This window comes from Astatotilapia calliptera, chromosome 22, assembly GCF_964374335.1.
Source record: "Astatotilapia calliptera chromosome 22, fAstCal68.1, whole genome shotgun sequence".
NCBI lineage: Eukaryota > Metazoa > Chordata > Actinopteri > Cichliformes > Cichlidae > Astatotilapia > Astatotilapia calliptera.
In genome coordinates, this window is record NC_137442.1 from 8,693,710 (window position 1) to 8,708,912 (window position 15,203).

A 15,203-nucleotide genomic window follows, 5' to 3' on the forward strand; every position below is an offset into this window, starting at 1 on the left:
GACCTGAGCTACAGCCACAGCATGGATGTAATGCATCGATGGCCAAAACTTCATCCCCTTAGCTATAGATTGAAATAAAATTTAAAAAAAGTTATGAGAAAAGAAATACATAATTTAAACCAAATTCATTTACATTTTATTCATATGCTCAGTCTGCAACTGGATTGAAATGTGTATCAGTTACAGAGGGAGGGAGGGTTAATCTTTGGAATTGTCCGGAAAAAATTAAACATACCAAAATTACACTTTTGTACAAAAATTGCATTATTATCCAGTAGTGTGATAACGTTTCAGTGTCAAGTTACTTGATGATGATAAGAGCTCATCTGGAGCTGGGCTAACATGAGAGGTTTACTATATTTAATTTTTCTTCTTCTGCCGTGATTTAAATCTAAGGTTAAAGGTATGTTTGATTTAATTTTCCTCATGTGTGGATTGTTTTGTCAGAGGCACGTTTGATGTCCTTCGGCTACAGCTTAATTTTTCTGTGATGTAAATAAAACAAAAAACTTTAGTTACAACAAAAATAAATGAGGCAGTTGTTAATAAGTAGCAGGAAAAGAGCTATTCAGATCTAAAAAAAAATATAGATCTGTCGCGTTCCCATTTCTTGAGCTGGGGGTAGATTTGCCAGATCATGGTAAGGTTGAGGGATTTCAGGACTTTGGGTCTGTTCAAGGGTGTAGATTTGGCATGGACGGAAGGGACGTGTCCCCACCAATATCCAGCGATTATTGAATTGTCCCCACCAATAATTTGATCTCTGCGAATAAAGAAAAACAAACCCGATAGAAAGAAAAAACGATCTGTCAACGTCTCATCCATCCAGCGGTTCTCTACTGGAGTCCTACGTCATGTGACAAATCTGGCCAATGTGATTGGCTGTGCCTTTCAGGGAGCTCTGTTTAGTTTTAGCAGCGGCAAACCTGCGCTGTGAGGAGGACGGCAGGAAAACGGAAGATCCTGGATATAAGAAAGTATTTTTCAAAGAAACCTGTAAGTCGCTTAAAGTCAAGTTCACTCATAAAATGTGTCCGTCACAATAACGTTACAGGCTATGCTAGGCTTTGGCCCACATCAGTCTAAAACTGTATGCAACCATGAATAACGTGTTTTGGAAACTAACTGCACAACATGCAGCACTATTAGTTATCTCAGTCTCCCACAGTAGCATTTCTAATTTTGATTGAAACTGTCAGAGAAAACGGCAGCCTCGAGCAAGTCAGGATATTAGTTTACAGAGGCTGTTAAAATTATATGTCTAACGTTAAAATGTTGGTGACACAATAATTTCATCCTAGTGGTACTGACATATTCATAGGGTTAATTTTTGAGACAAAATATCATGAGGTAGTTATGATTTTGCAAATATTCCACCTTTTAGTGCAGTTTGCACAAATTGTTTTTAAAATGCACTCACCCTACAAACATTACTGATGAGTCAAGATCTGCACAAATTGACAGAAACACTGAAGCAACTCCACATTTTATTCTTATTGTCATGTATGTCCTATTTGTCAGGTGACAGAAGAACCAACACAAAGCTCAGAGAGCAATGGTGATACAAGATCACAGGTGAAGTTGGATGATGACTTGGTGGTTCATGACTGTATTTGAAGCACATGTGTGGCTGCATGTATTTGGAATGTCTCACTGTTATTCATCAGGTGACAGGCAGCTCTGCCATGTTGTAGCTCGGACAGAGGTGAAGAGGCAAGGTCACAGGTGACTGACTGAGGATTTGGTGCTGTAGATTAACTAGTATTTATTAAATACTAATTAATACTAAATAATTATTAACAATTGTTAGGCTGCTGGTGTAAATTGATTCATTAGTGTTTATTTGACAAAGAATCTGAATTGACACGTCTCACTTTTTATATGGCACGAATCAATGTGTTATTTTATCATGTGGCAATATGTCCTAGTGCAGTCAGAGGGGAAGAGCCAGGGCCAAAGGTGAGGCACATCAAGCACATAGTAATAATTTTAATCTGAGGATAAAACGCATATACTGAGGCTGGAAGAAGCTTCAGTGCTCTCAGAAGACTAAAAACATGGCTACAGTCAACAATGACTCAAATGAGATTAAACAATGCTGCTGTATGCCATGTCCACCAGGAGAGCTGGACAGTATAGATGTAAAACAAATATGCCAGCAGTTTATCTCAGTTAACGAGAGGAGCAGGCATGTGTTTGGCTCCTTCACATAGCGGACATTGAGTTTTTGTGTGGGACACCAACAGTCCGTGTCTGTTGCTGTAACAGTAGTTCATGTTTAGAATAAAAAAATCCCAGCTCACTGAGTTGATAGGGGCAATAGTGTGCCTAAAATGTTGCATAATTTTGCTGAGAGATCTTTTACTTTGTGGTAATCTTAGATGAGTAGTTTTATGGACAAAAACCAGCAGGTCATTCAGTGTTCCCTTAGTGCTAATGTATCAGAGATGTTGGTGTAATATAACTGAACTAATGTTGTTAATTTCTTAAAGTCATATTCTTTTATTGTCATGACTCTATTTTTATTTTTGTATGATACCTGATTTATATGGAATATGGCTGAAGTAAACTAAAGTCTAAAATACTTAAGCAATTTAACATTATATATTTCACATATAAAACTATGAATTGTAATTTTAAATGGTTTAAAAGCATGTAGAATAGCACATGTAGGCAAGTATATTTCTCCTTTTTTTTTTTATCAAGAAGCAAAGACAAAAAAGGGGGGGGGGGGGGGGGAAGAAACAGGGCAGGGTTCGGTGGTTGAATCATCCGTCCCCACCAATGCCAAAACCAAATCTACGCCCTTGGGTCTATTCATGGTAATCTTTTTTTAAAAAACAGATTTTTTTTCATGTACTCAAATTTATGGGACATTTTTATTATAATGTAGTAAAAGAAAAAAAGACCAATTCTGAGCCAGGAAATTAACATGAAAATGAAATAATTCATACAAACAGTATCTCTTCAAAAAAAAAAAGATCTACATTTTTTGTCTCTGTCTTAAATGTTAACCCTCAGGCTGTGTTTGAAAATATTTATTGTGTGTAAAAATTTGCTTAAATGTTTTTTTGTTTGTTTGTTTTTGATGGGCAGTAAGAGATAAGAGGTGTTCAACTATTTGATTTCAACATCTTATAGTTTCTCCTCAAACATTTGTGCTGCCTTCAGAGGCTCCAAATGCAATTATAAATCAGTAATTTCTTAAATAGGATTTAATTTGCATAAGTAGGCTATATATCATATTTCTATCTAGAAGATAACAAGGATCTGTTCATTTGCTCCTCCTTGAAAAAACTGCAAAAAAAAAAAAAAAAAAAAAAAACCTTAAATAAAAGTGCACGTAGCCTATTCACTTTTTCTTGGTTTCTTTGGTTCGTTCCCCAAATTATCCTTAAAAAATTTCAAAGCACCAAGTTCTTGAAATGCTTTATGCAAACCAGCACCACATCTTTTGCCTCTCAAAACTACCTCATGTCGCTTTCATCATATGCATTGTTTAAAAGAAAGTCGGAAAAACCTGCTGTCAGTTTTATTTATATAGCGCTGTTATGGAGGCTGATACAAGATTGCGCAGGGTTTCACTGCAATCAGCAGAAGAGACCCAGTTACTGAAGCAAGTGTTATAGCTGTACAGCACAGTGGAAAAAAAAACTTTGCAGCTGACACCTGCACTGGGTGGATTAAAAAAAAGTCCAAGGTTTTGGTGAGGTTTTGCAAAACTTACTCTCAAACTAACGAAATTATACGAATGACATACTGTACAAATGACATTTTGCTGTAGGTTTATCTTTACTTATAAAAAATTATCTAAAATGTACATTTCGTTCTAAGATGTAATGAGAAACATTTTTGCCCCAGAGTGACCTGACATTAGCAGCCTGCTCTGACCAATCAACTTGCCAAATTTGATTGGTCAGGCAAATTGAGAAACTCAGCACTTGATTGGCTCACTGCCCGTGGGACAATGAGAGTGACAGATTTCCCAGACTTGAAATTGATACTTTTTCCTCTGTATCTCTCTCTCGCTCTTTTTTTTTAAAACATAGTTCACGTTGGGTCACACGAGTGGGCCCATTTGGTTGATTTAGTGCGGACACCACGGTTAATGAAATGTCCGTGTCTTTACCTAAAGACTCAGCAGGGACAAACGACTACGCAGGGAAGCCAAAATGCGCCCGGTGCCGACACCACGGGATTATCGTCCCGAAGAAGGGCCACACAAAAATCTGCCCTTTCTTGAAGTGCCAGTGCTGGAAATGCTACCTGATAACGGAGAGGACGAAGATCGCCGCCCTACAGAGGGAAATGAAAAGAGCCGTGAAAGAGACCCGGCCTGGAGCCAGAAGGGTTAACGCGCAGGGGGACAAGGCTTTTGGGACCTCGAACCCAGATGGGGGTGCTCCATCCACATCTGAACCGATGTGCCCGCCACCCGCCTACCCTTGGAGTAGGCCTGAGGCGGGAGGACAGCCCGAGTCCGTCTGTCGCGACAGCAGGGATGTGCTGCCGTCGGCTGGTGGTAAATTTACACCTCTCACTAAGCTAATACTGTTAATTATGAAATATGAAACGTTGAGCTCAACGGACTGGATTAACGTGAAGTGGGAAAGTCGTTAATATAAGCAACGAATTAGCGAATTAAACGAATTAGCAAAATTAGCAAAAAATTTAAAACTCAACTGACATCTTTCTCTCTCTCCTGTATTAGCATGTATGGGAGCTTGTTTCCGCCAATAAATACGAACTTTTGACTGGCAGAATTAAGCCAACTGTCCGGTTACTATATCGCTATTAAAATTTCTTAATTGCTTAATAGCTCAAATTTTTAAGGTTATTATCTCAATTTGTAGTTATTTTCACAGAAATTTGAATTAGTAAATTGAAATTTTGAAATAATAATCTGACATTCTTATGTCCTTCATAGGATTTCAGTTGATAGATTGTTTTGGAAAAAACAAAAACAAAAAAAACCCCAATATAGTTTTGTTTTTGTCAACTTTTCAGTTCATGGATGAAGGATGACAGGCTGCCAGACTGAAGTATTAGACTTAAATGAATTAAGTTTGAGGCAATTAATCAGATCAAATCACATTTTCAAATCATGTAAAAGCTATTTTGTAATAAAACCCTTCAGTCTGGCAAAAACAATGCTAAAACGATGAGAGCCTCTGCTGAACTTCTGGACAATAGGTCCTAACATTAGTGAATTCTGAAAATGCTAAATGAATGTGTCATGCAGATAAGTGTATTACAGAAAGGGTTAGACTGTTGTTGTGTAGCATTTCCTTTTTAAAATGGACCGCTCCAACTTTATGTCAACACTTACTGAATAAAGAAAGAAAGAAAAAAAAAGATAGATTGTTTGGGTTTTTTTTTTTAAATTATTATTATTATTTGTTTTTAATGCATCTACATATGCATTAAAAACATATGCATGATTCTGAATTAAATACCTGCACAAAAAAAGAGAAAAAAGTGTGAGAGAATAGTTTGACTTGTCTTTTCACAAATGTAATATCTTTAGGACATTAAGAGGGACAGAGAGGGGCTGAAGTTAGCAGGTTTAAACCTCATGGAGCACTGATATTCTAATTCATACAAAGTGAGACATTTTACTGTGACTTATTTAAAGTATAAAAGTAATACTAATGATAATTTTGTTTATGGTCTTTGCTGATTATTCTTGTCACAAAGTTTAACAACTTGTGCCGGAGGTGCACCCACTTGATGAAATATTCAGTGTTATTGTTTCATTATATATAACAATAAACTATATAATTAAATAGTTTAAACTACATTCATAAACTGTATTTGTTAATATTTGCATAATCATTGATGTGGGTGTACATCCATGCAAACGAATCTCTTTTTTCTTTTCCACTGTGCATCTAATTTTGTGTGATTTTTTTTTTAAATATTACTGACCTACTTTGTCTTGTCTTGTATTTATTTTATTTATTTATAATATTTATTGTATTTATTGGGCTATTCTCACTATTTTTTAGGAATTTCCTGGGTAAATAAATAATATCTTATTTTTCTCATTTCATCTGATCTTTTAAATTCTGTGTGTTTTAATGTATTTTCATCTTGATCCATAGTTTTGGGTTAACCCCTAAAAAAATAAATAGACTTAATAACTCAAAATTTAGACTTACTCAGAAGTAACCTAAAAATGTCTTCAGTGTTGAGTGTGAGTAAGAGTTGTGTCTTTAAATGTACAGTAGCTTATAATGCTTTATCTTTCCTTCCAGATTCACCTTTTTTCAGTGAATTCAGGCAGATGGCACGTCTGCCTCTTGTTCACTTTCCAGTTAGCATGCCAGGCTATCAGGCCAGCAGCTATCCCTCTCCATCTCATCAATTCCTGCCCAAAATGTGGCTGCCCCCTGTACATGTTGGGTACCTTTACCCTCCCCCACTACAGCCTGGTCCTCCAGCTGTAAGCCACTGTTTCTACTACACTACATGAAAGATGTGCTGAAAAAAATGGCTGCAATGATCTTCGAAATGTTTCGTTAATATTGTTTAGACAGAGATGTGTAATGCAATAAATATGCTTGTATCTCTGTCAGGCTTGCAGGGGAGCCTTCTTTACCCATCAGTCACTGCCTGAGACTTTTAAGGAAGAGCTGATGTCACGGCAGCACCCACCACCTCCTGCACCCAGAGCCACTGAGCAGGAAGCTGCTCAGCAAGTTGATGAGGGGAATGAATCATAAAAAAAATATGTATGTATGTTTTCCCTGTTATTAAGTTATTGTGTTTCTTGTTCCCTTGTTCCAGTTCATGTTTAGGTTCTTGAATTGTTGTTGAATTGTTTAAAATTTATAGGTTACACATCTGTTTTATTTTCTGGATTTTCAAAATCAGTTGTTAAATGTTTTATTAGGATTTTATTTTATTTTTTAAAATATTTACTGTTGTTCAAATTTCCATTAAAGTATATGTCAACATATCTATGTAGCGTTTCCTTTATATATATTTTTATTTTATTATAGTTTGTTTTGTAACTGAGCCATATTGTTTGGTAGTTGTTGTTTTCTTTTGTTTGTTTGTTTTGTTGTTGTTTCCGAGCACTTTGAATTAGCCCCTGAATTCTGCAAGTTGTCCACAAGGGGGAGCAGAAACACTTTCAGTCTAATCCAGGGGTTTCAAACTGACTTCAGTGACTCCACACAGTCAAGTTATAGCTCAGTTGTTCAAATTAAACAGTTATATGTGAGTTATTCAAATTAAATAACATTATTTTTAGTGTATATAATTCATTTGATTTGTAAAGGTCAAAAATACTTTGACCATGGGGTCATTTTTGCAGATGTGTAGTAATACAGGAACAGCAGTGCAGTTTATTAGAAAACTGAAGATATTCACTGCAGTTCTCACCAAACCATCGGGTGATATCGGACTTTTCTAAAGTCTGGCTTTTATCCAGTGACTGTGAAGAAAGAAGGGAAGTTTTTTTTCTGTGTTTTTGAAGTCAAACTTACCCAAACATGCACCACTCTACCTGCAGTGGCTCTGCGGCCCAGTAGAGGGCCCTGCTGTACAGTTTGAGTCTCTTCACTCAGCAAAAAAACAAGAATGCTCCCACATTTTCCTCATTTTTTGTGTTACATTGAAAGAAGAGCCAAAAGTATTAGTGTTGTTTATTACACTTAATAGGAATAAGTAACAATGCTGGAGAAATGTCTTGACATAGCTACAGCACACTGTAAATAGGCAGATACATCAGTGGTCCAGCATTAAATCATGTCTGGTACTAAAATGAGTAACATATTAAGCACTTTGTGCTCTCTTGGCTGTCCCTGGGCATTCACTGACCCTTTCACTCATTCACGCTGATCTATTTAGCATCTTGGTGCTGTGCTTTCGCCATACTGGTGAGATTTTCATCAGAACGATCCATGTGTGCATGAGCAACTTCAAGCCAAATCCCTAAGTGCACTCAGGAGGCCGGGGATTGCCTGAATTCCTGAGAATACAGATAAATAATAGATGACATTCTTCTTTATTCGTCTTTTCTCCTCTTTCTCTTTGCATCCCAGCTGTTTTTTCCTCTTCCTTTTTTTTTTTCCTGTTTTGTCCCTTTGGACTTACAGGAAGGTCTTCAGTCAGAACTGGATTCATTTACGGCCCTTTTATTCTAACCTCCTGAGAACCGAGGAAAGGAGCAAATCTTCCCACTTAACTTTTTTGTGATTTCCTTCCTCTTTGGCGGTATTAGAGGCCACCCAAACACACGGGGGATGTCAGTGGGGAAAGCCCTGGGTGTCCTCTATTTATTACATCAGGACTTAGTAAGATAGCTCAAATAAGTCAAAAGATACAGACCAAAAACAAATGTCCATTACAAAGGACATACATGAATAGGCTTGTTCTCAGGAGGATATTATAATTTCTATAAATTGTTTGTTTTTAATGAATGCCTTAATTTTAAATAAAATAATAAAGATGCATGAAGTGTAAAACATGTGGGGGTGAAAACAGATTCTGCTCCAAGTATTTAAGAGAATAGGATTATAAGGGCAACTCATCATAAGAGCAATGAGCGCCTGTGATATTGTTTGCATGTATAAATATAAGGAAAGCACACAGGGGTGCTTCAAATACGCCAACAATAGCAAATGAAAGCCAACCTAATGCTGCTCGTTATAGCCAGTAAAAGCTGATCCAGGTGCCCAGTGAGTTCTTTTAAGGTAGTCTTTCTTAAGGAGGGAGAAGGCCTATCACCTGGCTGAAAGCATGGCTTTTAACAGTTTTGGGTAGTGCTGCTTTTCTCTTCTCAATAAAATTCAATTTTATTTACTTAGTGCCCAATCACAATGACAGTCACCCCAAGGGTTTTATGTTGCGGTAAAGACTCTACAGTAATAGAGAGAAAAGTGGGAAAGAAAAACTCCCTTTTAACAGGAAGAAATGTCAGACAGAACCAGGCTGAGGGAGGTGCAGGCAGCTGCTACGAGTGGATGGAGGTAAGGGGAGGGAGACGGGACAAAAGACACACTGTGGAAAAGTTAACAGTAACTAATTATTAAATGCAGAGTGGTGTATAAACCCATATAAACACGAGAAGCTCCCAGCAGCCAGGAAGCGTAACTAAGGGAGGGTTCTGAAATATAAAATCTGAGTTTACATCTGGACTTCAGATTTGCTCCACTGTTCACAAAGTGTCAGAGATTATAAGGATCAAAGGTTTTAAAGAAAAATTCATCAGGACAAAGAAACAAACTGAAATCAGTCATTGCAGATTAAATAAAGTGAGTTAACAGCATTACTTGCATGAATGCAGATCTGCAGAACAGGTTCTTTAGGTCAACATTACCAACACGCAATTCTTCTTCAGCATAAAACTTGCCTCACATGCCTTTAGCCCCATGATCGGAAGATTGGGGGTTCGAATCCACTGAACGACTACCCTGAGGTACCCCTGAGCGAGGTGCGATCCCTACACACTGCTCCCCAGGCGCCCGGTGGCTGCCCACTGCTTCACCGAGTGAATGGGTTAAATGCAGAGAGGAATTTCCCCACGGGGATCAATAAAGTATGCATTATTATCATTATTAAACATGACAGTGAATGTCAGCAACAAAGAACAAGCAAGTGTATTTACTTTCAACAATGCGGGGTCTCCAGGTAACTGAAAAAGCACCAACTGTGAATCTTTTGATCTTGTGTTGAATTATTCCAACTCAAACATGTTCAGATTCCTGGTGAAAAACTCAGTACGTTTGATAGAAAAAGATCAGAGACGTCTGATGTTTTGTAGGTTTTAGTCTAAAAATTGAAAAAGAAAAACAGCTAAACCAAGGCTGGGTTGATATTTATATCACGCAGTATGCTTCCAGGATTCACTTTATAATGGTTGGTAAAAATTTTCCAGTTGCCGCCTACACACAGCCCCGAGGAAAATTCATAACCTCACAGACTCTCCTGAGTTATCCAGGTATGTAAGGTTGGCGTCAGTTACAGTGAACACATAAGCAGCTTAGATGAACTTGTTTTATTGAAAGCTTAAGCTAGTGTTATGCTGCACACTGCAGAGGTGAAGCTTTTGAAACCAAAAATCAGCAATGGAAAATCACTCGGTCTATATTTTTCTTTAGTTCTGTTTGCAAAAATGCACTTAAAGAAATGCAAAAGTACTCATTATTCACCCAATGCATCATGCATTGTTTTAGTCTTGCATTATTTAACTGGTAAAAGTGATTGCTGTATGTTAAAGGTCCCCAGTTGTGTTTTCAGACATCATCACACTGTCTGTTTCACTGATGCCTAACAGTGCATTTTCTTGCATGACTGTTCAACTCGCCCAAACAAAAACAATTAGAAACTCTGCCTGTGGAACTTGTGACTGACAATAGGTTCTAAAGATAATGATCTTCAGCAGCGCTTTTAGCGAGTGCATGTAATTGTGTAGTGGTGTTTTCAGTTTTAACCAAACTTGGCAGCTTTGTGATCTCCAAAATTGAGCGTTGTTCAGACATTGTTAAGAGAACAAATCATAATGTTTTCCTAAATCAAACCATTTATTTATTGTCTTGCCGCCCCAAACTGCAAGCAAAAAGAAAACACTGACATAATGCATTAACAACATGACATGAAATAAGGATTTTAAGTCCAGTGTTCTAATGCAGAGTTTGTACCTCTTTTAACTCGTGGAATAAACAGAAGATTTATGTCCCCACTTCAGTGTTTTTGTTGCTTTTTTGCAAGCCCTTTGGATACACAGTGGAAGGAATTGTGAGCAGACTGAATGCTGACTGGTCAAAAACACGAAAAGGAAAAGGAGCAATCGCAGAGTTCTGGTGGATGTAGTGAGGGGAAAAAACACATCGAAGATCACAAACAGTGGCTACAATCAAGGCTGAAAGGACAACCCTAAGATGTAGTGCAATGGCACAGTGTGGGAGAAATATTATCTCGGATATAGGTCACAATCATTTCTATTTTGAGTGCCACTATATTACAGCACAGTCCTTCTCCGTGTCCAGGCTGACCTGTGCGGTTATTCTGAGACGCTCTGCTCTTTGTTTAGTCAGACAACTGACTTTAGCTTTTGCACACCAAATCAAATGTTTATGTTTTATAACACAATCTCGTCCATCATCACAGAAAGCATCCTCTGCAACTCAAAAATGACTTGGAAAAGAAACCTACAAACAGCATGTGAACACAAGAATCACTGCCAGTAAGAGTGAAAGACTTATTATTCCTCAGAATCTCCACCCTGAATAAGAATGTGTTGCTGTAGTGAAAGCAGATGTAGAGATAAGAGCTTTAACACTTGGCTGTGTTCCACCAGGAGGGACTTTTTAAGCTGCTTTGAAAGATTGTGTCAAATTCAGAGATAACAGATACCATCTCATCACTGCTGACAAAAGACTTTCACAAGAACTGGTGTCCTGTAAAATTCAAATTATAACAGTGGGAAAGAAACCACACCGGGTGGGTAATTTAGGATACGATAATAAGAAATCACATCTAAGAGTTTAAGTATTTTGTACAGAGTTTTTATTTAATGTCTTTCAAAATTGACATGGGTTGCTCAGCCATGAAGACAGTAACCCTCTGGGCTGTATGTGACCTTTGACACTAAGTGCTTCTATTAATGGAATGTGGCCTGATCAGGATGACTACAAACATTTACTGGATGGATAAAAATTAATTAGTTGTAGTAATTATCACTTTTTCCCAGACACAGGGTGCCTCATGTCGGGAGACCTTCTGCGTAGATGATTGTTAAAAGTTTTGCACACATTAATCTGAGCGCTTCTCTGTACAGATGTGAGAGGGGATTCAGTTGTGTTAATAAATCCTAAAGTTCAAAGTGAGTTTCAATAACTTAAAAAGAGTAGTCAGTTTATGCATAATCATTCCGACACACGTTACTTACGCAACAGGTTTCCTGCAGCGTTTCAATGAGGTAATGAACTTTTAAAGCATGATTCAAGATAGAACAACAATTTATTTTACGCAAGCATCTTTAATTTGTGAGCCAGTAGCAGATCTGTGCATCGCTCAGTGGCTGAAAAATGTCTGTGTAGCTCTGTGACAAAGTTCAGCTGTCATGCTCAGTACTCGCTGGCCGCTCCATGAAAGAGTGGATCTTGCCTTGTATTAACAGTTAGGTTAGTGATGTTGGATCACCTATACCAGCTGAGAATTATCGAAACTGGTTTCTTGAACATGACGAGGCACATGGATGTGCAGCACAGAAATCTGCAGAATAAATATGACGGATGGTCTGTGTGGGCAGAAGTCTTTCTTTTTGAAAGCACTTGCACATTTTTGGAGACTTAACGCTTCTCCTGCATTTATTTTGAGTGCAAAAGCTCATCAGTTAAAAATTAAAGTGTTGAACACTGTCACTTCTCATCCTCAGCTCACTACAGCAAAAAGAATGGTGCCACCAAACTTTTGCAACAATCATGCTCAACTATTTCAATCATCAACTCCAGTCAGAGATAACACCACTGCACTCTTATAATCAGGTATGACCTCAGAAAATGTGCGATTTCAGGAATGGTTCAATAACTGCTTGTGTGTTTGGATTTTTGGGGTGGAATATTTCTGAAACGGGATCTTCTGGTCTAAGCTCAGAGGAGTGTTTTCCAGTGAAGAACTGTGAGTTTTGGATAAGAGATATTTTTTGAATACAAGCATGATCAGCAAAGGGAAACTCTCGGAATGGAAATAATCAAAAGAAAAGCACAGTCGGGGTTATTTTTGAATCCTTCTGCACAAAAGTGGACAGGTATTAATGACGAGAAGCATTTGGGGGCTGCTGGAGCAGAACGAGCTGGGTGTGGCGCTGACATGAACAAACAATGAAAACACTGTTGAAGAAACATTCCTGGCCTTGTCCTTTAGTTTCAAGCATAATGAAAAAGTTGAGCAATATCCTGCAGGACTGTTAACAAAGGGGAGCAAAAAAAGGAGTTCCTTGTCAGATAAGGGAGCAAAGAAAGACAGAAGTGACGTTTGAAATGAGATTTTGATTCTGTAAATACTATAAATAACAATTAAATACTGTGGGCTTTTTAAAAGACAGGCAGTCTAAGAGCTCTCGTCATGCATCTGTACACTTGCATCAGACGCTCAGTTTTCTGAATGATGCTGTCATAATTTTAAGGCTATCAATATTTACAATAGTGAACTGTTTTGTAAGTTCGATCTTTAGGGTTGACCAGATCCGCCGGAGCCGCTGAAAGACCGTACCTGCTTTTACAATTCGACACACAACGTCATGCTCAGCATCTCCATCACTTGCCAGGATGCTGCCCAGCAGCTCCAGCAGTTGCAGTCCTGCCGTAATGGGGTCCTGTATCGTCACCTAACCTGTCCTCATGACCTTTGTCTTGTTTCCACTGATCCGTAAGCCCACTTTGGCTGCCTCTTGCTCCAAGCATGATGTCATATTAGTCATGTTTTTCCGATCGTCACCCAACAAAGCGATGTTGTTTGGCGAAGTTGAGGTCCTTCAGGTATTTTGGTGGATGGCAAGGTATCCCAAAGCCGTCTTGGTCCATGGCACTCCACATAACAAAGTCGATGGCAAGAAGGAAGAGGAAGGGAGAGAGGATACACCCTTGCCTCACACCAGTCTTAGTGTTGAAGAAATCTGTGTAGCCATCCTCTGTAAGGACGCAGCAACTGGATTGAAGGTAGAGAGTTTGAAATATTTTGACTAACTTTTCAGGGATGCCATATGACGGGGCAATGCTCCAGAGGGAATCTCGATGGACACCATCAAATCCCTTTGTGAAATCGACGAAAGTAATCGAGAGACACTGTTGGTATTCCAAACTCTGTTTGATGATGATGATGCACAAGATGAAGATCTGTTCTATGCATGACCAGCCACTGCGAAATCCAGCTTGTTCTTCCCGGAGTTTCTGATCCACCGCCTTATGGAGTCTTTGGAGGAGGACAAAGCTCAACACTTTGCCCAGTTGATTCCTTGCCAGTTGCTGCAGTCTGGCACTCACATCGATGACCAGCATGAATTGAAAAGGTCCGTTATTTCATTGACGAGGCATTGTCTGCCGTGCTTAAGCATTTCTGCAGAAACCATGTCCAAACCTGGCACTTTGCCATTTTTGAGGAATTTGATAGCAGCTGCTGTTTCCTCAGTGATTATGGCGCCTGTCCTCACGTCTAAGTCGTTGGCTTGGTTGGGCGTGTTGAAGACAAATGAATTATCGAGGGGTACTGATTCAAGGTCTCTTTGAAGTGTCCACTCAACTGGCGTCTCGTTCCAATTTGGCCAGCAGCGGCTTGCCATTTTTGTCTTTGACAGGTACTGCCTGCCCACTCTTCACACCAGTGCACAGACGATGCAATAGAGGGTCTTCGTGTCATTTTTCTTAACTGCTTCTTGCGCTTCATGTCACTTCTGGTCTATCCAGTCTCGCTTGTCCTGTCTACAGCTCCGCTTCACTCTGCGATCTAATTCCATGTAAGCCATTTCAGTGTTTTCATTGTTGGGCATGCTTCCGTTCATCAGTTAGAACCCAGGTCCGTTCCACTTCTCCTCAGCATCTTCTACCTCCACCAGCGCCTCAAGACGATTACGGAGTTCGATCTTAAACTGCTCACCACCTTTCCACCACAAATGGACGTGGTCGCTGTTGCTGTATTTGACTACGCTTCAAACGAAGATGGTACTTTGCGAGGAGCAGGTAATGGTCAGACCCAACATCTGCTCCTTTACATGGCAGCACCATCATGGGGGAGGGGGGGAGGGTGTTCAAACGGATCAGAATCAGGAAGAAAGATGACTGAATGCGACAGGTTTGTTGATGTCAGAGGGGCTGGTGTGATTATTCCAGACACTGCTGATGTACTGGGATTTTTCCACACAGACAGAACAAAGTAACAAATATATTTAGTAGTGACATATATGTAGAACTCTGTTCACAATAGAGAGAATGACTTTTAGTTGAACAACAGCGACATTGGTCTACGTCTGTAAAAGATTTGCTTTGTTAGTGTCTATACAGTAGTATGTTCATGACAGGACTTCAGGTGTATTCATTTTGGCTTAGGACCATCCAACATGCCCAGATCTGTGTTTTACAATTCAGTAGAAGTGTGTCTTGGTGTTTCGCAAGGTACTGACATTTGCAATTAAGAAACAAAGCTGTACCGGTGTAACAAAAAGCGATTAACATGAAATGATATGTCACATGGCAAAC

General features: G+C 38.9%; 1 protein-coding gene across 1 annotated transcript; it reads left to right on the forward strand.

Annotated features, from left to right (window-relative positions):
• The first annotated feature begins 3,974 nt into the window (after nucleotides 1–3,974).
• LOC113014970 (uncharacterized) lies at nucleotides 3,975–6,861 on the forward strand. The gene is made up of 3 exons (XM_026156855.2): nucleotides 3,975–4,522; nucleotides 6,258–6,445; nucleotides 6,579–6,861. The coding sequence occupies exons 1-3, from the start codon at nucleotides 4,114–4,116 to the stop codon at nucleotides 6,723–6,725; spliced, it is 744 nt and encodes a 247-aa protein (XP_026012640.2). The 5' UTR covers nucleotides 3,975–4,113; the 3' UTR covers nucleotides 6,726–6,861.
• Nucleotides 6,862–15,203: the final 8,342 nt, after the last annotated feature.

Excerpts from the sequence above, each read along its gene's own strand:
- LOC113014970 (XM_026156855.2), top strand. The coding sequence starts at position 4,114 with ATGTCCGTGTCTTTACCTAAAGACTCAGCAGGGACAAACGACTACGCA. Across the intron at positions 4,523-6,257 it reads TGTGCTGCCGTCGGCTGGTG|ATTCACCTTTTTTCAGTGAA; the intron begins GTAAATTTACAC and ends CTTTCCTTCCAG. Across the intron at positions 6,446-6,578 it reads TACAGCCTGGTCCTCCAGCT|GCTTGCAGGGGAGCCTTCTT; the intron begins GTAAGCCACTGT and ends TATCTCTGTCAG.